Below are 27,073 nucleotides of genomic sequence, written 5' to 3'. Positions count from 1 at the left end.
GGGCGCTTCAAAATTGTTTCCACTGCTCTTAAAATCTTGCACCTCTCTTCACCCTTATGATGATGCTTTTTAAGGTTGCATTGCTCTCCCTATCCATTATTCAGAGTTAAACCTTCAGATCACTGAAGCTTGTTTCAGAGGAATGAACTGTGTCAATGAAGCAAAGAAAACCACGCTGAGCATTTCACAACTGCTGGCCCAGTTGTACCCCTGTCTGGACAGGGATAACATATTTCTCTTGTCTATGCTTTGGAAACCTCTAGGTTAGATTATTGCAACATGTTATACGTAGGGCTAGGGATGCGGGTGGCGCTGTGGGTAAAAGCCTCAGCGCCTAGGGCTTGCCAATCGAAAGGTCGGCGGTTCGAATCCCCGCGGTGGGGTGCACTCTTGTTGCTCGGTCCCAGCGCCTGCCAACCTAGCAGTTCGAAAGCACCCGTGGGTGCAAGTAGATAAATAGGAACCGCTTACTGGCGGGAAGGTAAACGGCGTTTCCGTGTGCTGCACTGGCTCGCCAGATGCAGCTTTGTCACGCTGGCCACGTGACCCGGAAGTGTCTCCGGACAGCGCTGGCCCCCGGCCTCTTAAGTGAGATGGGCGCACAACCCTAGAGTCTGTCAAGACTGGCCCGTACGGGCAGGGGTACCTTTACCTTTACTTTATACGTAGGGCTACCTCTGAAGACGGTTCAGACACTTCAGTGGGTGTTGGCTGGCATGGGGGAATTTCCACAACTTCTCTACAATTTCACATCATCTCCATGACATTGTCACACTGGCCATGATTGGTGGATACTGGCGGTGTTGCCATGCCCTCCGGGATGCTACCATGTTATTATTGCTGTAGTGTAGCACAGTGTTTCCCAAACGTTTTTGGGCAACGGCACACCTGTTTACCGGAAAAAAATCTCGCGGCACACCACCATTAAAGCCCCGCCCCGTGACGTCAGCGCGCAGCGTCACGCCGGGAGGGACGCACAAAATTGAAAGTTTTTTCCCTTCCCCTTGCCGGGGTGGGAGGAGGCAGCAGAGCGGAGCGAGGGACTGAGGGACGGCGGCAGCTGAGGCGGCGGCGGCTGTTGTGGTGGTGGCGGCGATAGCGGGCGGAGGAGGAGCCGTCGCCGGGAGTTGCTGCTGCTGCTGTTGCTGCTGCTGCCCGGACATGCCGGCCTCCTCCTCCTCCGCTGTCTCGCGCTCCTCCCTTTGGCGCGCGCTGCCCCGCCGCTCGGCACCACCACCGCGGAGCCGCCCCCGGCTCGACGCGGATCCTCGCCGCCGCCGCCTCTCGCCGCCCGACTCGCCCGCCTCCCTCCCACGGCACACCAGCCGGTGTCTCACGGCACACTAGTGTGCCGGGGAACACCGGTTGGGAAACACTGGTGTAGCATATGGCATGCATTGTGCTGGTGCATCAGAGTACACCCTTAAAAAAAAACCCTTTTAAAATCCTTAAACACTCAAGGGTACTCTAACCAACCACAGAAAAATGCACACATTTTTTTTAAAAAGGGAGCTGCTTGAATTTATGTTCCTAACATGTTTCCATGATACCTTTACTACAAGGGATTGTACATAAAGCTCCCTTCATGAGGAATCTGTTCTATGAAGTGGGGGTTTCAGTGACCTTAAGTAAACCAGTCTATCAAACTTATTGATAAACATATCATCAAAACACATTAACAACAATCCTAGCCCCAGTTTCTCTCTCTTTTTTTAAAGGTGCCACATCCCCATTATAATGTTTGTCCCTTTCTGCATCTTTTCCAGATCTGCAATATTCTTTTTGAGAAGATACGCTTCTGAATACCAGCTGCTGGAAACTGCAGGTTAGGAGAGTGCTCTTGTGTTGGATCCTGCTTGCAGGTTTCCCACAGGCATCTGTGAAAACAGGAAGCTGAGCTAGATGAGGCATGAACCTGATCCATCAGGCTCTTCTTCTGATAAACTCACTCAGATTGTAAGCTCTTGGCTCACAGTCTATCATCTATCCATATATATTTCTATCTATCTATCTATCTATCTATCTATCTATCTATCTATCTATCATCTATCTATCTATCTGTCATCTATCTATCATCTATCTATCATCTATCTATCATCTATCTATCTATCTATCTATCTATCATCTATATCTATAGATCATCATCATCTATCAATCTTTGAGCACCTAATACACCACTTAATATTAAATGATAGAATTTTAGCCTTTGGCATCTGGCTAACACAAGATCCTCAGACATTGTCAGTAACTCTGGCCTAGCCTGAAAACAATGGGAATTGGGAAGGGCTTTGTTTGAAAGGGTAAATTTCTCACTGATGTCTGTAATCCACCAATTTTGCCACCTCCCTCTGGGGAAGTCTTGATGGGCTCTGAGAATAAAGAAGACTGCCTATTCTTGCCTGGCCAAGGCATTGTGATCTTTGGCCTTGTGGAAGCTAGATGACTTATCCAGGAGAAAATAAATTGCTTTTAAAATTTCATTCAATTTTGGGGTCTGTTCGTCAGCCAGATGTGCTCCTAGTGAAATCTCCATAAAGCTAAGGTAATTCTTCTCTAAGCAATGTGGCTTTGGGGCTTCTTTTCAAACAAATAAGTTGTAGTGGATGAAAGCCAGTCCTGGAGAAAAAATCTTTGAGAATTATTGGCTTAAAGAATGTAACAGCTGTGTCCTCATTACCATTAATGCACCAAAGCGATGCAGTATTCCTTTCTAACTTACACATCACAAAGCCTTCTTATTCTTTTTTTTTTTTTTTTTTTTTTGGCATGTTCCAAGTAGTATTGCCAACTGGAAATGCATTTAATCCCAGCTCAAATAATGTTTTAAACTCCAATTTAGCATTTATTCCCCAGTGCCTTCTGAGCTGAACATTGTGATCAGGGAGAGAGACCTGTAAGTGGGAGTGGCAAGAAGGACAGTGATATAGATCAGGGTGCTCTCAGTGGTGGCACCCTGTTTACTGAACTCCCACACACCCAGTGAAATCAGTCAGCCTCCCATTTTTGCCACGTTCAAGCGGAATGTTAAGATTTACATATTTGTCCCTGTCTTTGGGGCATAATTATGCTTGAGGTTTCTGCACTGAAGGGATTAATTGCTGTTCCTTTCAGTCTGATCGATGTTTATAATATGTTTATGGGTCTTTGGACCGCAATAAAGATTTATTATTATAATGTGTCAATGTTTTATTGTGTTATCTTACATTTTTAGCTGCTCCAAGATCCCTTTGGGATGAAGGGTGGGATTTAAAAAAATTGAACAAAATTTTTTTTTGGGGGGGGGGGAAACACTGGGAAATGTGTCAGCTTGAAACTCTTAACCACTATATGCCAAGTAGGATATAAAAATAAATGAAAAAAATATGTAAGAGAGCCCAATGGCATGTGATGTTGAGTTGCTTGTCCCTGATGTTGTTGCTTTTACTTTGATGAAATGCACGGAGGCTGCAAAGTAAAGAGAAAAACCAGCATGTGTGCAAAAGAGGGGGTTTTGAACCCTTTCCATTAGAGTAGCCAGGGTCTCTTTTCAGTGGGAACTCACCAGAACTGAGTTCTGGCACCTCTCAGGTGGGAGCCATTGCCATTATAAGAGAACAAGGGAGATGTTAATGTTGAGTTCTGGCACCTCTTTTTCTAGAAAAATAGCAACGAGAGTAGCCATGTTAACCTTTTGCTGAGAGAGTGCAAAATACCATGTGGCGGCAGCATGGGCTTCAACTGATTTCGGGGTTTGCCAATGCTGACAGTCAGATGATAGGCAGCACTCCCAAAGGCACAGAGCTTTGCAGGTGCCATTTTCTTCCTCTGATCATTCTCACCTCTCTCTTCAGCAATTTTCAGATTGCAAGTTCCTCAGGGAAGATGGGAGCAATCCAGCTTCTTGGTAACGGCCTAAGTACGTTAAAGTAACAAAGGAAGTGGCTCTGTGCCAGAGAGCAGATAGGGGCCCTCCCCTCTCCTTCAACTGGCTGGTTGTTAGAAAGACTAAAGTCAGAGATGAATGCTAGAGAGAGAGCTGGGCTTGAGGCAGGCTGCAGGCAGAAGCCTGAAAGGGAGAAAATGCTTGGTTTCTGTTTGAATCCAAGGCTGTGGCTATAGGATAAGCAAGACCTTCTTGGGGTTCAGTGGTACCTCGGGTTAAGTACTTAATTTGTTCCGGAGGTCTGTACTTAACCTGAAACTGTTCTTAACCTGAAGCACCACTTTAGCTAATGGGGCCTCCTGCTGCCGCCGCGCCGCCACCGGAGCACGATTTCTGTTCTCATCCCGAAGCAAAGTTCTTAACCTGAAGCACTATTTCTGGGTTAGCGGAGTGTGTAACCTGAAGCGTATGTAACCTGAAGCGTATGTAACCCGAGGTACCACTGTATTAATACTGTGAGCCCCTCTATCATAGGCTCAGGTTGTATGCATGTGTAAATAAACCATATATTCCGAACACACCAAAGTCTCCACTGTCCCTTATTCCAAGCAAACCAAAAACCCTGTGTAAGCGCCCGTAACACCTGCAATCTCACACTGCTCAGAGATTGAGGTGATGTGCAGCAATATTGATATGAGTGAACAACGACAAAATCCTTTGACCTTCATGGGTTAATCATACAGAATGTTCTGAAGCAAGAGAGAAAATGCAATTAGGCTTTGGGCCACAGCTAATCCACATAATGATGGGAAATGTAGCCAGGGGGAAATGTCAAGCTGCCTTCGGGTGAGTCAGAAAACAACTTTTTGCATAAACAATTTCAACACTAATATGATCCCATCAACAAGTACTTCAGAGTCAATAAAGCATCAAATACTTGACCGTCAAACATGGGGAGAGGAGGGCAGATCTCATCGATGTGTGTACATGCCAGTTACAAATGATCACACTGGAGGGAGATTCCTAAGGAAGGTTTACTAAACTCTTTTAGAAGCTCTGCCTCCCATTTTCAGAACTTGCACCACTGTCAGTCTTCTATGGATTCTTCTTCACAGCTCATATGGAAAACACATTTGATCCATCATCATCTGTCATTAATCATCAAAGCTTTGGAGTAAATCATAAAACAAAGATCTTGGATATTAGCTATAAATGTACTCATTTATTTATAACACATGCATATTGCCCCCCACCCCTTCAGCTAAAACCATAGCGGTTCACAGCATGAAAGTTAAGATATAAAATACAACATAGAAGCATAAGAGCCTGCTGGATCAGACCAGTGGCCCGTCTAGTCCAGCATCCTGTTCCCACAGTGGCCAACCAGAAGCATAAAAGCAGCATCTTCCCTACTTGTGATTTGCAGCAACTGGACCCACATCTGCATAGTAGCTGTGGACAACTGTGTCCTGAGCCATCCAACATAGGATGTCCTTGAGTTCTGGTTTTATGAGAGAGAGGAGAACAGTGCATAGTTATCAACTATGAACTTGTTCCCACAGGGGGCAGTCATGGCCACCAGTCTGGTTGGCTTTAAAAGAGGACGAGACAATTTCATGGAGGACAATGCTATGATGACTATGTTCTACCTCCACTATCAGAGGCAGTGTGCTGGGAATTGCAGGTGGAAACAGGGCTGTTGCACTCATGTCCTGCTTGCTGACTTCCCACAGGCCTCTGGCTGGCTCCAAGAGAACAGGAAGCTGGATTAGATTAGCCTTTACCCTGATCCGCCATGCTCTCCTTATGTTCTTCTTTTGTGCAAAGAGGTTCAATCACAGGCATCTCCAAGAAGGGCTGGGAAAGAGCCTCTGTTTCAAACCCTGAAGAGCCACTGCTATGCTGAGCTAGAAAGGCCAATAGTCTGAGTCAAGGCAGCTTCCTATGGCTCTAATATAGGATAAAACAGCTAAAAGCATCTACAATATCACAACAATACACAATGCACTAATAACAAAACCAATAATCTCTTTTAGCAAACAATCCAGCACAAAGACTAAAACAGACCACTAAAAACACCGATCTACCCCCTCAATTAAAACCAATCCGGGAGGGGGGGGGGGAAAACGTTTTCAAGGCATAACAAGGGTAGGATCTAGACACATACAAAAACCGTTCTGAAAATGCTTTTTTAAAAAGCCTTTTTAAAAAATAGATTGAATTTTCCATAAGGGTCACCATCGTCATCTTGTGTCAAATTGTATATTACACTTAAAAGACAATTAAAACGTTTTATTTGAGGCTGTATAGCTGAGTCCAAGGATGGCACCAATTGTATTTCCTGAGGGAGGTCCACCATTTTGAAGCAACCACTTAAACATAACACCATTCTAAAGGGCATTACTTTTACCAGTTGCAGAGAAGTCCTCCATTCACAAACTTCCCTGATCAAGGAGTTTCACAAAACTAACCACACACGAAAAGGACATGATCCTAACCCCCCATAATTGAAATTTTTCTTCTTCCTGTGTGATACTATAGGTTTTGGCACAGTGACCTGTGGGATTTCATGAGGGGATTTAGCTTATGAGCCACCCAGCTCATAAATCCATTTGGGGTAAGTAAACTACCAAGAAATCAGCCACCCCAACCAAGGAAATCTTTTTGCCTCAATAGACCAGTACCAGTCAGCTGATGATATGGCATGACCCCTGTAATGCTTCATTGGTCTGACCAAGAAAGAGACTGGTTATTATCCTCAGAAGGCAAGATTGCCAACTGGCAGTTCTGTCTAGTCTGGCATTAAGTTAGTTCAACTTCAGACGCTGTCTAAGAGAAGCCGCTGCTTCTTCTGGATCAGTTAAAAACAAAAACCAAACCTATATTCCTGGGCGTCATCAGCATAGTAATAACACCACATTCCAAATGTTCAAATGATCTTTCTCAGCTGTTTTGATACAGATGTTGAATGCCGGGAGAACAAAATGAACACCTGTGGCACTCTGCAAGACAAAGCCCTTGGGGGAGGGGGGCGCTGGTTTAAAATTCCTCAGCCAAATTCTCCAAGAATGCCTGGAAAGGACAAAGTGCAGCCCGTCAATGCTAGTCCCATTGTTCCTACCATTTCCTGAAGATGACCCAGAAAAAAGTCGTGATCTATTATACTGTAGCAGAAGCAGCAAAGGTGTCCAAAACAAATCAATCAACAGAGAAGTAGTTATTCTACCCACCACCACATGGAGATAACTCACCAAGCCCTTTAAAAGCATTTCCAGGATACAAATACAAGTCACATTAGTGAGAGTTAAGTGTTGGATTTTTTAATGTGTGTTTGGTGTTCTTTGTCATGTCAGAGGACTGTTCTTACCCTTCTAGCTTGCACTACCACATTCCTCATCAGTGATGTGCATGAAGCGTTAGCTGGAGGTGGGGAGACAGGTTGCTTCTTTTTACAGCTGTTCACTTCAGTTCTAAAATATAATGGCCCATTGAGCCTTGCAGCTGGGTAGGTCCATCTGTGCAGGAGTCACTTTGCTATTTACTGGACGGTGCCTGAACACATTGCATTTTCAACCTACTGCATATTCTTAACACAATCCAACAAACTGTGTTTACTACAAGGCATGCTTCGCAAAAACACTTTTCTAATCCAGCCAACAGCATGGATTTTATGCACATATCAGTGCAGTTACACAATCAGTGATGCTCATGCTAAACACTGATGAGCACATCCTAAACCGACTGTGTACTTGCTTCCTTCAAACTTGTGGTCCAGCTGAAAGGTGGGCTGGAATTGATAAAATAATTTTTGTATCATCTTGGAATGCCTGGACATGTCCAGCCATTCTTATCACGCTGTCAAAGGATGGTAAATGGGACACCGGACAATAGTTGGTCCAATAGTAGTCACTAACCAGCAAGGACAAAGATCAAAAGCAAAAGCAAATCCACAAAAAACAACTGATGACACTTCTAGTTTAGTCTCTGTACTAATTGCACAGTATCCAAGTCACAAAGAGCTCAGCAATTTTACCTACAAATGTCTAACAATATTATTATTACAGATAGGTAGCCGTGTTGGTCTGCCATAGTCAAAATAAAAAAATTCGTTCCAGTAGCACCTTAAAGACCAACTAAGTTAGTTCTTGGTATGAGCTTTCGTGTGCATGCACACTTCTTCAGATACACATTATTATTATTGCAATTATTAATTAAAATTGTTAGTTGCTTTGTCTTGCCAAGGCAACCCAGAGCAATTTACAACCAAACAACAACAAAAACCCACATAAAACCATGGGGGTGGGGCATACATTAAAACAACCCATCCACATCTAAAAAACCACAGATAGTTAAAGGCCAAATTGTCACAGTAGACTTGATTTGGTTCAGCGACTGCACTCGGGGCACTCCTGTTTGGTCCATGATTTCCAGGCATGGGTCAGACAGGTTCTTCTTTTGTCCCAACACTTTCCCTGGGAACTCCCACAATTTACTGCTGAATCTGAGCAAATATCAATTGAGTTTTCTGCAGATTGATGTTTGTCCTGATTAAGCAGTAAACAGAGGGTTTTCCTGGGGGAAGCAGTGGGGCAAAAGAAAAAAACCTCTCGGACCTATGGCTAGAAGTAACGAATCAAATGAAAGAAATAACCAGAAGGCATCTGGAGCAGAGCATCTGATGCCTGGCCAATGAACTAGTGTTTCTAGAAATGTTACTTGACTTCTTTCCAAGACGGGGAAGAGTGGCAGCAAAGGAAAATGGACAAGTCAATCCTAATCTAGTTTGAGGAGCAGCCTAGCCAAAATATGTTACCAATATACGAGGGCGGGGGAATCCTAGGACAGGGAAAATTTGACAATCATTCCATATATCTGTATGCACAAGCAAAACATGAGTGATATATATATATATATATATGCAGGTTTTGGTGTCTTCGGGTGTCTTCCCGTGTAAGAGTTGGGGTGTCTAGGCGACGTTTCGACGAGGTCTCACTCGTCATCTTCAGGCTGGTGCTTTCGGCTTCTTGTTACTGGAACAGAGTTCTGTTCCAGTAACAAGAAGCCGAAAGCACCAGCCTGAAGATGACGAGTGAGACCTCGTCGAAACGTCGCCTAGACACCCCAACTCTTACACGGGAAGACACCCGAAGACACCAAAACCTGCATTCCTGTACCCGTGAAAATCTACGAAAGCAAATATATATATATATATATATATATATGAAATTCAATGCAAACCATAAAATCCAGCCATCAAAAGTAATCTCTAACGGAAATGACATAAAGCATCTAATACTTAGACTGTGAGGATACTCCAGGAAAGTATGAATTAGGAGACAAGAGGCATTTTGACTGTTGACTCCTATATGAAGTGCTGATGGACCTTCTATTAAGAATCACTATTCTTATGTAGCTCCAGTTTGTCTTCTCACAAGGTTCTGTAAAATTCACTGAATAAACCAGTATTTCACACATTACATAGTGACAACCCGGGTTTGCTGCCGAGCGTGGCAAGAAATTGAAAGCAATCCTGACTCTCTAATAGGCAGCATTTATGCTTCTGAAATGCAGAACTAATCATTTATCTGTTCTAGCGACAAGACACAGAGAACAGCATCAACCTCAAACTTGTCTCTGCCTATGGAGTCTGGCAGTGCACTCAAATTATCTGGCCAATGTGCAAATGTTGAAGAGCCAATTCATATTTTCTATATATTTTGGCCAAACATCTTGATTATGGCATAGAACTGCAGCCAGTTTTAGGTTTGGAACCAAACCGAAGAGAAACAAACAAAGCTGAACCAAGAAATATAAGGAAGGAGCCAAGAATAGCAATCAATTTTATGTGTCAGTGTGAACGCTGCCATCTCTAGACGCTACACAGGACCCACAGGCAACACAGTTTTCCAGAAATCTGAGGGCTGCTTTGACATTTAAACAGCACTATGGAACCCAGTTGAAACATGTTCCACATTGATGGCTGCTCCGGGCTGCAGTTCTAATGGTAGAGTGGCTTGCCACACGGATCCCCTACATAATACAGTACGGTGAGATGCTGTGACACTACCAGACATGAACATGCTATATTTTATACTTGCCATACTGAACAACTGCAACACCATAACAGTTTCCTCCGCATGAACAAAATACAATGGTACCTCCGGTTAAGAACTTAATTCGTTCTGGAGGGCTGTTCTTAACCTAAAACTGTTCTTAACCTGAGGTACCACTTTAGCTAATGGGGCCTCCCGCTGCCGCTGCACGATTTCTGTTCTCATCCTGAAGCAAGGTTCTTAACCCAAGGTACTATTTCTGGGTTAGCGGAGTCTGTAACCTGAAGCGTCTGTAACCTGAGGTACCACTGTAAAGGATTTTGGCCTGGGAAGAAAAAGCGCTTAGCATGAGATGCTAAGGAGGAGAACCAGGCCTCATATAAGGGCTTAACTGGTGAAGAAACTGAAGCACAGGCTTCTCTTCAAATATCTTTAGATTGCAAGCCTGAGGGCAGGAACCGTCTTATTACTGATCACTGCAAGCTGCTCTGGGAGTCATTTCAGCTGAAGAACGGGGTAAATAAATAAATAAGTAAATAAAGATAATTCCAGCACAGCTTGTTCATGTGACCACAAGAGTGAGTTGCTTCAATTGTTCTGATCACCAGAGAACATGGCTATAATTAAATTGAAGAAAGAGAGAAAACTCAGATTTATCCCAACAAGACAAACTCAGGTGGGGAAGTTGTGACTCTCTAGACTCTAACTCCCATCAGCCCCAGCCAATATCGCTTTTGGTGAGCGATGATGGGAGCAGCAACTTGTGGAGGGCCCCCACTCTACATCATGGCTGGGAGGGAGACAGAATTGTGCACTCGTGTTCTTCAAACCTGTGTGCATAATAAAGCATTTCAGTATTTTCTTGAATGTCCGTCCATATGCTCTGTAAGCTAATGATTATTTAGGATTGTGCAAATACACTGCTACATGTAATAATAATAACAACTTTATTATTTGTACCCCGCCCATCTGACTGGGTTGCCCCAGCCACTCTGGGCACCACTTTTTGTACCAGTGAAAAGTGCAAAAATCTGTGAGAAAATGGCCATTACCCTAATGTACAACTACCCATGTTTCCCAAGGCAATAAGTACATGTGCAGATGCCCTCTGTGGAATAGAGAGATCCCACAGATCCCCCCCCCAATCATTTAGTGACTTGTAAAGAAAACTTGCTAATGGGCCAAGATCATTTGTTCATTCCTTGCATTCTTTTACCCAGCATGTAAAATGGTTCCCATGCTATGTTAAATTACTATCAGAACAGACTGAACTAACAGACACATGCTGAATTTAATGGACTTGGCAATGCTGAAATTAGGAGAAAAAGAAAAGCCTGAACAGAAGGAAAGCAAGGAGAGTGAACAGTGTGGAGAATAAGCAACTAATAAAGAAAGCTGGTCAGACACAGTGATGAACTATGTTTTAGTGTTATATGAATTTCTCTTGGTTTTGTGGGCTCCACCCTCCCTTCTGGCACAAATGCAAGCAGAAGACTGAAAGCTTTGGCTTTCAATTCTAACTAACCATGTTTACTCATTATATCTGCACCCAGACAATCTGTAATTTGTCTTAACTATGGTTTAGCAAAACACGCTGTGCGCGCACACACACACACACACACACACACGAGCCCAAGTGTTGTAACTACATCCAGCAAACCAGATCAATGATATGTACTGTACTGTACAGTACCGGACAGATTCAGATATCTGAAATCAAATTTCCACTTAGCCACGTCTCTGTCTAATATAACTCTCAGGGTTCTTAAGAAGTTAATATGAGTGAGAGAGACACTCTGTACACTCCCTGACCTCCCTCAAGGAAGGTCTGGATAAAAATGCAATAAATAATTCAACTCTGCAAACCGAAACAGTGTGAGCAAAATCTTCCAAACTGGCCCTGGTCCATACAATCCATGGCCTCTCTGGCCAATACTCTTGATAGCTATTTTCTTACTAGACCTACTGCTTGAGAGGATATGGGACACAGTTTTGCCTCATGGAATTTAGAAGTCCCTTTGTTCACGTAGTCAGGCCCTGCCTGTCTTCCAATTGTAGTGTGGATTTTGCCTGGCAGGAGGAGGCTGAGAGCCAATTGTATCAAGACAAGCGCATGGAAACATGAACGCATGAAAGCTGCTCACTCCTTCATTGTTTTCATGACCAAACAGCTGTCCGCACAAACCAAATTGGACTTCAAAGTATTTTATCTGGTTCCTAGGTAAAACTGTTACCCACAATTTATGTGGTAAGGAGAATAAATTTATTTTCAAAAGTTATGAGAGATGTATCAAGATATCCCATACTGAAACAGATCACCTCTTTTTGGGGTTTTCATTTTTTATTTTTAGGAGGTTACATACACTGGCTGAAGAGAGACAATATGAAGCCACGTATATATACACACCTGTGCTGCTGCTTTATGTATGCCCCTAAAAGTCAAGGGATTTCTACCAATCTCTTCTTTAAAAAAAACCAAAAACTTTTTCAGAGCAAAAAGACCTCAACAGAACAAAGAATAGCTAAAATATGAATTCACAATCATATTAGCAATTCAATTATTTGTTTTATTCCCACATTTTTTGGAAACAAAATATTGCAAACCTATTCTAAGAAACATAGGCTGAGCACAGATAAACAAGCAAACAACAAAAATAATTTCATCATAACTTATTCCAAGAGACACCAGCCAAAACAGATTTACAAACCTATTCCAAGGAACAGGAGCCAAAGAGGGAGAGGGAAGGAAAGAATATTGTTTTAATATGACCTTGGGGGGATATCTATATATTTATTTATATTATCCCTAGCACCACTTTTCTGCCTATATCGTTATTCCAATATAAAGTAAAATCTTTCCATCTACTTTATATGTTTTCCCCCTAGCCATTGAAACATCCCAATTTTATTTTATTTGTACTCTGAAATAAGTAGCAATATTAAAAAATATATGAAGATTAAAAGTTTTGGCCTGCTAATTTACTGGAGAGCTTCATAATGCCAAAAATGGAATTGAAAAATAAAAGATTTTTTGCCTGGGAAAAGACATAAGGAGAATGCACTTAATATGAGATGCAGAATGCTGATAAGGATAAGTTTCAGTCTCCTGTTTCTACAACTTTCCCATCTCCCTAAATTTAAAATTGTACTGCTGCTCCATTTCTTATTTTCCATTTCCCTGCACTCAGACCTTCCCAAAGGAAATAACAATAGAAGGGTTATAGCTGCTACCTTTTTACATATGGGGAAATAGCTGCATGGCAGACAGATGTTCACCAGGTGAAACATTTTCCATCAGTGCTGTTTCATGCCAGGATATACTAGCCAGTTCCATTTCTGTCTCACATGGAATTCTGAAAGGCACAGAACTCTTCTTCCCGAAATGTGGCAAGTATAGGAACTTAATAAGTTGCCTTATACCAAATTAGGCTATTGATCCATTTAGCTCAGCACTGTTTACACTGACCAGAAGTGCTTCTCCAGGGTTTCAAACAGGATATTCCCAGCAATATCTGAAGATGCTAGAGAATAAACCAGGGATCTCCTTCATGCAAAAGCAGATGTTTTACCACTAAGCTACAGCCCTTCCCCAGCAATGCATACCTTAGAATCCCCCATTGCTGGGAGATGAAACAACCACAGCATCATCTGCTCATTAATATCCAATGACCACTGATGGCTGGGGGCTACTAGCTATATGTCATATCCAACCTGCTTTGCGGGGAAGGGCAATGAAGAAAAGAGTTGGGTTTTTTTTTAATGTACTCAGCAATAGATAACCAAGTCATAGAATCACAGAATTGTAGTCAGAAGAGACCCTGAGGAGCATCTAGTTCAACCCTTTACAATGTAGGAATATGCATAATAATAATAATAATAATAATAATAATTTATTTATACCTCACCCATCTGGCTGAGTTTCCCCAGCCACTCTGGGCAGCTCCCAATCAAGTGCTAAAAACAGTACAGCATTAAATATTAAAAACTTCCCTGAACAGGGCTGCCTTGAGATGTCTTCTGAATGTCAGGTAGTTGTTTATCTCTTTGACATCTGATGGAAGGGCGTTCCACAGGGCGAGCGCCACTACCGAGAAGGCCCTCTGCCTGGTTCCCTGTAGCCTCACTTCTCACAATGAGGGAACCGCCAGAAGGCCCTTGGAGCTTGACCTCAGTGTCTGGGCTGAATGATGGGGGTGGAGACGCTCCTTCAGGTATACTGGGCCGAGGCCATTTAGGGCTTTAAAGGTCAGCACCAACACTTTGAATCGTGCTTGTAAACAGACTGGGAGCCAATGCAGATCTCTCAGAACCGGTGTTATGTGGTCCTGGCGGCCACTCCCAGTCACCAGTCTAGCTGCCGCATTCTGGATTAATTCCAGTTTCCAGGTCACCTTCATAGGTAGCCCCACGTAGAGCGCGTTGCAGTAGTCCAAGCTGTCCCATATGGAGGTTGAACCTGCAACCTTGGGGTTATCAGCTATCCAAATGCATCTCCCTAGCAAGCAGAGGGGCCTCGTGGGCTCCCAGGGTATGTTGCTGCTTTTGGAAACTGATGCAGCTTTGAAACTAGACTGTTTCTCTGGGTGCACATACATGCATCTCTAGGCTCATGCTATGATTTTGCAAATAGAAAAGTATTACAAAAATACAGTCATCTCTGCTGACAAGGAAGCAAATCCCATAGAAGGCTACTGTCTGAACTTCCTACCAGCTGAGGGAGAGGAGAGCATGGGATTTTCTCTTTGTTTTCCTTTTATCACTGTTCCTAGGTTTCCCCTTCTGTTACAAATGATTCCCCCCCCTTTCCTTACCCATTTCCATGTTTTCATATCTTTGCTTTTTCATGCAGCCACTCTGCATTAAACATTTTAGCAGGAAAGCTGCTTCTTGTTTTTTTGAAAAGTCTACGCATTGCGTTTCTTTCTAACAATTCTGAACGAGGATTACGAAAATCATTGTGAAGCAGGAAATGGCAGGGGTGGGGTGAAGGGAAATTGGAAGCGACTTTCAGCTTAGCTTATGAATGTGTAATGAAAGAATGTGAGGCTTTGCTTCAGTCACGGTGTGCCAAGGAGGGATACTGAACAAAAGGGTCATTATTATGGCTGAGCATTCTAAGAGCTTACAAGAAAAACAGTCAGAAATGGAATAAGTTAAAAGGGGTCACAGCCAGATCAAAAACGTTGGCCTAGATTTAGTGCTTTATGCTTTGCTTCAGGAATGCAATTTACTCCCACCTGGATCCAAGCAGCTTCATAGCAGTTGTGTCTATGGTGGTATTCCCCCGTACACGTAGATATGTCTAGCTTGCTTGCTTGGGCTGCAATGCCCTAATCCATGTAGTTTAAGCATTTTTTTTAATCCTTCACTCATGTTTCAAATATGGCAAACATGCAAATGGCAGAGCTCCTCTTGGTAACATGATTCATGTCAATTCAGCACTTGTATAAACCATGTGAGTTACTCCAAAGTATGGTTCATACGGGGTGTATGGGGAGGGGCACTATCTCTGCTGGGGGAAGCATCATGCTCCTTCTGGGGTAATTCGGCCACCACTGGTCCCCACCCTGCACTCAGCTCTCGTTTGTTGCTCCTAGAAGCTGCCAGTATGTGACAGTGGCCACACCCTGGGCAGCAGCTTTGACTGGTCGGCTAAACCAGGTGAGGGTAGCCGATAGGTCATAAACCCTTGGTGAGTCTTGTCTACCTCCTGCATGTGAAGACAAGTTCTGGCAGATTGAGCGAACAAGACCAATAGTGGGTCCCATGATCAAGAAGGCAGTTTCTGCATGTGTTGTTGAAGGAAATGAAGGGCAGATGGGGCTCAGGAACCTGAGAAGGTAGCCCATCTAGGAGTTGGGTCATTTCCACAGAATGGAAGATGGCAGGATCCCCAAGGATGTGCTCTATGGAGAGCTGGATTCAGGCCCCAGGCCCATTGGCAGACCAACTCTAAGATGTCTGCAAACGAGACATGATGACTGGCAACATCAACCCCGCTGTGTGGGAACCCCATGCAGATGACCATAGTGCCTGGAGACAGACAGAGGGGTTGTGTATCCACAGCAGTGACCGGAAGAGGAATAACTTCTGGAATGAGCTCAAAGAGAAGAAACGGCATGGTGCACCTGCATCAGCACAACTGGACGCCTTCATCTGCCCTAGCTGCAGTATGGTGTAGTGGTTAAGAGCGGTAGTCACGTAATCTGGGGAACCGGGTTCGCGTCTCCGCTCCTCCACATGCAGCTGCTGGGTGATCTTGGGCCAGTCACACTTCTCTGAAGTCTCTCAGCCCCACTCACCTCACAGAGTGTTTGTTGTGGGGGAGGAAGGGAAACGAGAATGTTAGCCGCTTTGAGACTCCTTAAAGGGAGTGAAAGGCGGGATATCAAATCCAAACTCTTCTTCTTCTTCTTCAGTAAAACATGTCTCTTCCATATTGGTCTCTACAGCCACAACAGGTGCTGTAACTCTCCAATGGTTTGACTTCACTCCTTCATTGTCTCCTGAGATAGACAGATGCCAACAACTTCAAAATTGCTGCTGCTGCTAGATTAGATACACCATTTGCCTCCTCTAGCAAGGCAATAATTTAATTCTTAAATGCATATAGTGGTCTCTCTAAGCCAGTACTGGAACCGCAATGCAGGAATCACAGCTAAATTGTTGAAGACCCCCTTCAGTTCTTTCGCACTAAGAAACCAGAAGTTCAGTGTGTGGCAATCGCACTAGAATCCTATAATCACAGGACAAGAAAGAAAGCTTTCCAGTCCACAACCCTAAGGCATGCCAGAAATGTCTGCCAAATGCAGGAATACTTAGAACAATCTTGATGGCTTCAGCAAATTGGGCAAATCATAATCTACAGAGGAAGAGACACACGCCCTTGGTCACTAGCCAATCTGATAAGTGAAAACCCCTTCTCAGTCTCAAATAAGCAATTTAGCTTGAGAACTAAATGTGAAGAAATGCCTACCCTACAAGCCTGCAGCCATGGCCATTTCAGATGACCCCAGAATAAATGGATTTCAAGATGCAGAGTTGGGAATAACCACTGCCTGGATCTCGGGGAGTCCTTGCTGTGATTAGTGAACAGTACTGGGGCAGATGGACTGATGCTGAGACTCAGGATAAGGCAGTTTCATATGTCTGTGAGTGCAGAGGAGGGATAGAGGAGAAATTTGGTACAGTGTACATTTTAATGTGGACTTTTCTAATTCACAGTTTCCAATAGAATATGTGGACCAAAATGCACCTATCCTTCAGAATTCACACTTCCACGAATTTTGTAATGCAGTTTCTCCAATCACTGTGTACAAAAAACAAAAACAAAACAACACGCTGATAAACTTAAAATTTTCAAACCAATGTAGAAATGTTACAAACTGAATTTAAAATTTGCAAACCAATGTAGAAATGTTACAAATTGAACGTAAAATAAAAAAGAGAAACCGAGAGAAAGCCAAATTGACTGGTTTTGTCAACGCTTAGGTAAAGGTAAAGGGACCCCTGACCATTAGGGGTCTGGGGTTGCGGCGCTCATCTTGCTTTATTGGCCGAGGGAGCCGGCGTACAGCTTCTGGGTCATGTGGCCAGCATGACTAAGCTGCTTCTGGCGAACCAGAGCAGCGCACGGAAACGCCTTTTACCTTCCCACCGGAGCGGTACCTATTTATCTACTTGCACTTTGACGTGCTTTCGAACTGCTAGGTTGGCAGGAGCAGGGAACAAGCAATGGGAGCTCACCCTTTCGTGGGGATTTGAACTGCTGACCTTCTGATTGGCAAGTCCTAGGCTCTGTGGTTTAACCCACAGCGCCACCCGCGTCCCTTGTCAACCCCTAGTAAATGAAGAACCTTTACAATGCAGGAAGAAAGTAGGGTTCCCAGGTCCTATCCTGGAGACTTTGCTTGTCACTTTAAGAGCTCAGAGCCAACGAGGGATTATGTGTTGGGGGTAGTGAACTCTTGCCCTTCTGCTCCAACGGTCCTCTTGACCACCTTCATTTGCCACATTCAGTGGGATGTAAGCTGGAGAGAATGGTGAGTGAATGAACCATATGGAATAGCAGGGCAGGAAGTGGGCTACTGAATCCTTGCTCACTTTCTCAACCTCTTAAATAAATGGACAGTCTTCCCGCTTAGCCACATTCCTACACTGAATGCTCTAAATGCTTTTGTGGATATTCATTGTATGAAGGAGTGAATATAATGTACCACATAGTATGTCAATGTTGACATGCAATGTACTAGACACTAGCCCATAAAATGTTTTAATAAAAATGAGTTTTTGAAAGCCCTCCAAAGATATGGTATTAAATTAGATACCTCATATGAGCTGAGGGGGGCAGGGGGGAATCTCACCATCAATTAATATGAAATGATGGAACATAAATAGAACGGACAAGGTATAATGCCGGTTGTGTGTTTCATCTGACAATCTAGATTCGTCTTCACCAACCTGCTGCCCCACTTCAGATGTTTTGAAGAGCAACTGTCATCAGCCCCAACCAGCAGAGCTGATGGGAATTGTAAACCAAAACATCTGCAGGGCATCAGGTTGGCAAAGGCAGCAGACAAATATGTTTGGACCATTGTACATAGAGGATGATGATGGACTGAATTACTGAAAGTAGCTGGCATGAGACAAAAACAGAGTTTCCAAAAAAACAGTGCAGCCAGGCTTTTGCTCTCACTCTGTTCCCCTGGAATCCTATTAGTTTTACAACTTTTGATTCCACGTATACTAATGGTATGACCCCAGTGTGACGTCCTTATCCAAACAGACTGAACTTCACCAGGAATTACTTTTAACTTAAACCTTATGGGTTGATGCTTGGACAAAATAAGGAAGCATCCTGTTGGGAAAAGACCACCATACTGGTATATTATCATGACCTGTGCTGGCATTGCAAGTGGATGTAAAGATAATCAGAGCTGTATTTGTTGTTGTTCTAGTCCCTGGGAACAGCTGCTACTGCCAAGCACACAGCTGCTTAGCTATAACAAGAGGTGGTGCGTAACATGGATCATAACAGAAATGTTGTATATTCATCACCTAGATTTTTCAGGCTCTACTCGGCTATGAGTGATCGCCAAAGAAGAAGAAGAAGCACTACAAACCTACAAACCTAATATTTGGGGTAGGGTTTTTTAATATAAAAAATAGCTTCACCATGATCAATTTGACCGCAAAAGGCATGAGCGTTGGCAAAATAAAGGAAGCCTCCATTAGGTTATACACTGAAGAAGGATGATCTTCTCATTATCTGCCACTCTGAATATCTGAGGATTTGGGCCTCTTAAAAAACAAAACAGACTAGCATGGACTTTTACATCAGTATATTCTTAGCTCACACTTTTAGGAGCTACCCTAGTCTCTCGATTGTAAATCCTTATAATTGATTTACCTTTTATGGTAAAGGGTGGGTAAGAAATCTAATAAATAATAATGACGATTGATAAATAAATAAATAGACATGATAGAAAATCTGAGATAAAAAGATAAAAAGATGAACTAGCATAAATACATTTGGTAGGTATATAAACACAGAGACAGATAAATGATAATTAATTAAAAGCTCTCTCCTTATTCCATTTGGATTTATTTATTTTTTGCTTTTGAAGGAGATGTATATTTTTTTTAATAATTGCCATTAGATTTCATAACAGTATTTTTCTATAAGCGGTGTATTTATGTCAGTTTTTAAGTTAATTTTTTGATTCTCTATATTTTTTTATTAACATATCTTCAATTTGTCAGGGTTTAATCCCTTTTTTGCCCTGCTAGATAGATAGATAGATAGATAGATAGATAGATAGATAGATAGATAGATGATAGATAGATAGATAGATAGATAGATAAAATGTGAATAAACTGGGATAAAACTGGTGCAATAATAAAAATAGCAGGACAAATATTTCAGATCATAATAATAACACAGCCATTCATTAAAATAAATAAATAAAAATAAATAAATATTATGCAGGGATCTATAAGACATTTTGCTACTTACCCACACACTGGTTGCCTTCGCTCATTTGGTAACCAAACCGGCAAATGACTGGAGTTCGTGCAGCAGTTGGATAATTGGGAGCAGGAGCTGGGGCTGGAGGTGGTGGAGGATATGCGTTAGGGTAAGGATTCAGATATGGCGATCGATAAACGGGATTTGTTCGTGGTATGCATAGATAGCCACCATTCTGGTTAACGCACACCATATCTCCTCTACAGGCCTCGACAATAGTCCGACATTCATCAACATCTGAAAGGATGCAGAAGGGAAAAAACAATGTAGCTCTCTGCCAGTTAAAGGTTGATTTAGCAAGTCAATCATTTGCTATTTAGATCAGTCAACAATTAATGTTTGTACATTTAATCAATTCATCATTCATCATTTATATGCATTGTGTGGACAGGCGGAGCCCCCCAAACCCTGGGCGGCCCCCGTGTGGAATAATGACTCAAGACAACATGCTATGGGATTAAAACTGGCCACGACTTTATTATGTTTCAGATGTGGGTAGACCTTGGCTCAGGCATTGGACGTTTATCCCTCCCAGTCCCCCGCCGGGGATCTGGGGAACATCAGGGTTATCCAGTGTGTGGAGGGGATGGGCTGGCTCTGGAGAACATATGTTCAAGCAGAGAGAGCCCGCCCCTGTTACGCCGCTGTCACAGGGGAGTGCAATGACAACCTCTAGGCGTTAAGGCCAAAGCGTCCCTCAAAACAACCCCTTTAGCAGGGAACCCTGGTATCGCCGCCGTAGAGAGAAGGGGGGCGTGGGTCACTGCTACACGCCCACCCCCATTTAGGGAAGATAGACTAAAAGATTCTGCCCAAGGCCTGATACCGCCAAAGTTGTGATGTTTTGCTATGGGAAAGGCAAACCTGCCAATGCAGGAAATTTCCTTTCAGGCCCTTCAGCAGTGACCTTGATGTAGCAGTGCCCGTGTACCTGTGGAGAAAAGGTTAACCTGCCAAAGAAGTCTTAACTGAGGGTGGGAGAAGCTCTGGAGCCAACTGACAATTCCCAGGTAAGATCCTCCCCCTATTGTGTGGGCAGGGTGGTCCCTCCCCCTACCTGGCCTGATCACCTTGGCAACGCCTCCCCAGGCAGGATTGGGCAACGGGCTGAGGTAGGTGGAGACCTCCAGGTATCCCACCTGGGGAAGGCGAAGCCAAGCCTGTGCTAATGGTGCTGCATAGGGTCCACGACCACTCAAAGGGCACCCCCATTTAATGTGGGGAGTGGTCATTTATAAACATTTCAATATAAGTGCCTTTTTTGATACAGAAGTGCAGGAAAACTCAATAATAGTATTATTATTTTTAAATTAAGCCACTGCTAACTTGGGGGGGGGAGGAGAAAGGCATTTTTAATACAGGAGAGAAATATGATGCTGCTACACACTAGCAGAACATCAGCCACATCCACTGTGTGCTCAGCCCAGGAGTAACCCTAGAAACCTCCAGGACTATGTTGGTGACAACACCCACATGCCACCCACACAGAGGGAGCCAATGGTTTTGTGAGAGTGACATCACACGCACCCAGCACCTTCATATACAGTGGTACCCCGCAAGACGAATGCCTCGCAAGACGGAAAACCCGCAAGACGAAAGGGTTTTCTGTTTTGGAGGCGCATCGCAAGACGAATTTCCCTATGGGCTTGCATTGCAAGACGAAAGCCCATAGGGAAATGCTGGCGGTCGGGAGCAAAGACTTTCGCCCACAGCCGGCCTTCAGAAGAGGACCTCTTCTGAAGGCCGGCGGGTGGCAAAAGTCTTTGCTCCCCCCCGCCTGCCTTCCCCCCCGCCTGCCCCAGGCGATCTTAAAATGCTGGCGGGCGGGAGCGAAGCGTTCGCTGCCGACCCTCAGCATTTTAAAATCTCCAAGGGACAGCAGAGAAGTCTCTGTCCCGGGGAGATTTTAAAATGCTGGGGGTCGGGAGCGAAACGTTAGCTGCCGACCCCCAGCATTTTAAAATCTCCCCCTGTCCCGGGGAGGTTTTAAAATGCTGGGGGTCGGGAGCGAAGCGCTGCCGACCCCCAGCATTTTAAAATCTCCCTGTGTCCCGGGGAGGTTTTAAAATGCTGGGGGTCGGGAGCGAAGCGCTGCCGATCCCCGCAATTTTAAAATCTCCCCGTGTCCCGGGAAGGTTTTAAAATGCTGGGGGTCGGGAGCGAAGCGCTGCCGAACCCCAGCATTTTAAAATCTCCCCGGGACACGGGGAGATTTTAAAATGCTGGGGGTCGGCAGCGCTTCGCTCCCGACCCCCAGCATTTTAAAACGCTGTTCCGAAGGGGGGGCGGGGACACCTGCCCCAGCCGCCCCACTTCGGAAAGCTGTTCCGAAGCGGGGAGGGGGGGCGGGGACACCTGCCCCAGCCGCCCCACTTCGGAAAGCTGTTCCAAAGCGGGGAGGGGGGCGGGGACACCTGCCCCAGCCGCCCCACTTCGGAAAGCTGTTCCGAAGCGGGGAGGGGGGGCGGGGACACCTGCCCCAGCCGCCCCACTTCGGAAAGCTGTTCCGAAGCGGGGAGGGGGGCGGGGACACCTGCCCCAGCCGCCCCACTTCGGAAAGCTGTTCCGAAGTGGGGAGGGGGGGGGCGGGGACACCTTCTGAAGGCGGGCAGGGGGCGAAAGTCTTTGTCCCCCCTGCCTGCCTTCCCAGGGGCTTTTAAATCACCCCGGACAGCGGAGAAGTCCTCCGCTGTCCAGGGCGATTTTAAAATGCCGCCCGCCAGCATTTTAAGATCGCCCCGGACAGCGGAGAAGTCCTCCGCTGTCCCAGGGTTTTTTAAAATGCTGGGGGTGGGAAAAAAAGCCCTTGTCCCCCCCCCCCCCAGCCTTCAGAAGAGGTCCGGGGACAGACTGTCCCCGGACCTGGTCTGAAGGCGGTTTCCCTAGGAACGCATTAATTGATTTTCAATGCATTCCTATGGGAAACCGTGCATCGCAAGACGAAAAAACCGCAAGACGAAGAGACTTGCGGAACGAATTAATTTCGTCTTGCGAGGCACCACTGTACACACCACAGGCAATATTATACCATAGTGCCTCCCATCTCATCAGCTGCAGAGGCAGAGCTTGCAACAGCCCCACCACGGCCAGTCCTCAGGCATTCCTCTAGAACTCCATTAGGCTCCACAAAAAGGTAGAAGGAACCTTCACTTCGCTGCCAATACATGAGGCTCTGCACAGTCCTCCTGTGTTCAAAGGTTCAAGACCAACCATGAGTGGGAAGAACCTTTTGCGTGGACAGGCGGAGTCCCCCCAACTCCAGGCAACTCCCGAGAGTAATAATGACTCAAGACAACGTGCTATGGGATTCAAATTGGCTGCAACTTTATTAAGTTTCAGATGTAGGGAGATCTTGGCCTCAGGCATTGGGCGTTTATCCTTCCCAGTCCCCAGCCGGAGATCTGGGAGACATCAGGGTTATCCAGAATGTGTGGGGATTGGGCTGGCTCTGGAGAACATATGTTCAAGCAGAGAGCCTGCCCAAAATTTCGCCTCCATTGCAGGGGAGAGCAATGACAACCTCTCGGCGTATGGCCAATGCCTCCCCTCAATACCCCTTTAAAGGGGAACCCTGGGATCACCACCACAAGAGTGGTTCACCGCTTCACGCCCCCTCCCCCCATTTAGGAAGATAAAGGATTCTGCCCAAGGCCTGAAAGTTGTGACGTTTTGCTACGGGGAAGGCAAAACCTGCCAATGCAGGAAAATTCCTTTCCGGCCCTTCAACAGCGACCCGGACATAGCAGTGCCTGCGTACCTGTGGAGAAGAGGTTAACCTGCAAAAGAAGACTTTACTGAGGGAGGGGAGGGTGGGAGAAGCTCTGGAGCTGACTGACGCTTCGCAAGTAAGATTCACCTTCTGTTGTGTGGGCAGGATGGTCCCTCCCCTTACCTGGCCAATCCCCTGGCAACGCCTCCCCAGGCGGGATTGGGCGACTGGCTGAGGTAGACAGAGACCTCCAGGTATCCAGCCTGGGGAGGGCGAAGCCAGCCCAAACTACCAGGAGTCACACTGGGATCCGGGGGGCTGCGTGCGACCACGCAAAAGGAGCCCCCATTTGATGTGGAGAGTGGTCATTGTTAAGCAGCCATGGGGCAGGGCAGGTCACAAGAAGGGCAGCCACCGCACCATACTGACAGCAACAGCAACAGCATCCATTGGCTAACTGCATGAGGTATGGAGCTGGCAAGCAGGAGATGGGAGTTCAAGCTGCACCAGGGGGAAGAGGATATGTGTCCTCACAAGCTATCAGAATGTCATTCCCCCTCACCGCCCAAAAACCTCTCATGTTCTCATGCATGAGCCCACACTAAAAACACCACAGATGTCAGGGACTGATTGGCTGCAGAGGAATGGTGGGAGGAACCAGGTGGGAAGATGGAGAGCCCAGGAAGTGCTAGTGGTCAGAGGGAGAAGACTGGGAAGAGAAGGTGTCAGAAGCTGAGGAGGCAACATGGTTTGGTGAGCTCGGAGTCTGTGGCAAAGAGAAGCCCAAAATCAGAGGCAGAAGCTGAAGCAGTAGAGTGGAACGACAGAGGCCAAGAGCAGAAATGAGTCAGGCTAGTGAAGAGTCATGTGTGGCTCCCCCTCCTGCTGCAACAGGTTCCTCTCCTCCCTGGTCTCCCAGAACCAGGAGAGGCATGAACCGGGCAGAGGAGATGTTATCTTCATGCAAGCACAGTCTCAAATTGCTTGGGGGAAACCCTGGAGAGGAGAGGACTTAGGCAGCTGTGGGGAGGATGTGGGAACCTTCAGTCTCAGTAACTGCTTCATGGGGGCAAGACCTACCAGAGACGAGTCGCTATGCCTTCATTAGACCTGACACTCTTTTTCAGACTGTGATTTTGCTAATAAAGAGTTAACTCCAACTTGTGATTTACTGCTGGCTCACGGCTAACAACAGAGCAGTTCCACAGCAGTGGAGAATAGAACATTATGGGGAAAGCTGCCCAGAAGAGGGGGCTGCAGAGGGTAATGGGTAAATGCCTCCCCATATGTTCTCAAATGGGAGCCTCCACTGGATCTCAGTCCTGGAAGGGTCCCTTCTCTTCACTAAAGGGCACTCTGGAGACAACTCAACATACATACATACATACATACATACATACATTTCATTAACTAAAACAGTAGAAGGCTCATTGATATTACCTTGCTCTTGCCATGTCATACAGATTGATAATGGTTTGTGCACAAGGTGAAGCAGTAATGCAATTTCTCAGATCCCCATTTTTAACATCCCGTCACACAGCTGCTAAGGACTATTTAATGGTGCAATAAAATGTAGACTCGCATTGGCAAGATCAACACAGGCCAACAGGGAGGTCTGGCATAAACTAGACTACTCAAAAAGCCTCATCTAACCCACATCATTTTATCTTATCCTACTCTTACGTTTCTAGTGAAAATGTAAAAGAGCCCATTCTTATTGCCTTCTCTACTTCTCATTGCCAATTGCAAACTCCTGTAGCCTTTTTCCACTAACACATTTGTAAAAGAATATTGGGATACAAATTTCAGGCTTGTGGTTCCCCACCACCACCCCCGACACTGATGGTTTGATTTGGCAGCTGTGAAACTTGGCTCTGAATCTGGAACTGCAAGCTTCTTTTACACTCTTGCTTGCATAAACATGGTTACAGGATATTAAACTCTGAGGATTTGTTTCAGATCTCCTCTTAGCTCTCACCATTTGAAAGTTATTTCATGTGTCGTAATGAATTGACTTCAGACAGATACAAACTGATTAATAAGATTAGACTGCAGACACCATTTTGGAGACCCTCTTCCTGTTTTGTCTCCTCTGCCAGAGAGCTAACAAATGAATGAATTTTGGGGAGGGTTCAGTGGGAGAACATCTATTTTGCACGCAAAAGGTCCCTAGTCCAATCTCCGCCATCTCTAGCTAGAGTTGGAAAGGCTCCCTGTCTGAAAACCGCTGCCAATCAGTGTGGGCAATATGGACCAGTGATTTGACTAAGTATATAACAGTTTCCTATGTTCCTAACTAAAGCTTTGGTGGTCATACTAAATACCACCAAATGAATACATGGATTCAACTGGCAAGTATGGATTTGAACCATATCAAAATCCAGCAGCCTGGCTATTGTCACCACGTATTATTGACATCATCCCTAACTATAGCCATTTAGAATCATAAAGTTTGTAGTGACTCTGAGGATCATTTAGTTTAACCCCCTGCTAATGCAGGAAATCTGATGTTAAAGTATCCCTGATAGGTGGCTTTCCAGCCTCTGCTTAAACGCCTCTAACAAAGGAAAACAGGTCAGGCCACCAATAAGTTATTCCTAACATTTAGTTGAAATCCCTTTGTAATTTAACCCATTGGTTTGGGTCCTACCCTCTGGAGGAACAGAAAGTAGCAGATGCAGTTAACACCCTGAAGCAGACATACTGAAGGACAGAACCATAACCAATATGCTACGATCAGACAAAGGCACTGTACATAATGAGTAGTCGAGTCCTAGTTCAAAGGAATTGATGCAATAAAATCCTACCTAAGCACTGGCCCGAGGTACGGTCCATCTCAAACCCATTTGAGCATTGTTGCTAAAAAGAGAAAAGAAAAGGACACTCAGTCAATGGAAACCTGGATAAACACAGATCAGAATGAATTAGGATTCTCCCTTCCACACTTCGGTGCTGAGCTGCGAAATCTGCAGCAGACACACAAATTCAGGTACCACTATAAGATACCGTAGGTGAATGAAAGAACCCACAAGTGCCATGATTAAACTCCTAGTTGGCTGTGATCCTAAACCCAAAGCATTCTACCACTAGAGAATGTGCACAATAGAGATAATATCACAGTTCCATTCTTTTGGGTCAGGCTAGATTTACTCTTGTCATTAAATGTGCAATTATTAAACTAAGGGCTCATCCACACTGCCATGTGGCCTGCCGCTTTCACCCAAGAAAACCCACAGCTGAACCAAATGGCAATCAGGTTTTGCGTGGGTTGCCATTTGTCCCCATTCAGTGGTAAAGTGTGTGTTTTCTCCAGGAAAGCTGCGGGACAATTTTTTTAAAATAATAAATAATAAATAATAAATAAATGCACAGGACAAGTGAAGGGTGGAAGAGCCCTAAATGTAAAACTACTGCAAAATTAT

At 44.9% G+C, this 27,073-nt stretch overlaps 1 protein-coding gene across 8 annotated transcripts in view; it reads right to left on the bottom strand.

Annotated features, from left to right (window-relative positions):
* FBLN5 (fibulin 5) overlaps positions 1–27,073 on the bottom strand; it is a 64,542-nt gene that overhangs the window by 19,616 nt on the left and 17,853 nt on the right. For all 8 annotated transcript variants that reach the window (XM_083502768.1, XM_083502769.1, XM_083502765.1 and 5 more), the window contains 2 exons: positions 26,459–26,510; positions 19,931–20,179 (listed from right to left, as the gene is read on the bottom strand). In XM_083502768.1, coding sequence (XP_083358894.1) covers positions 19,931–20,179; positions 26,459–26,510 — 301 coding nt within the window. The remainder of the gene's footprint in view (positions 1–19,930; positions 20,180–26,458; positions 26,511–27,073) is intronic.

This window comes from Podarcis liolepis, assembly GCF_965112155.1.
Source record: "Podarcis liolepis genome assembly, chromosome: 1".
Lineage (NCBI taxonomy): Eukaryota > Metazoa > Chordata > Lepidosauria > Squamata > Lacertidae > Podarcis > Podarcis liolepis.
The sequence above is the reverse complement of the archived record's forward strand: the minus strand, read 5'-3'. Positions and strand labels throughout refer to the sequence as shown.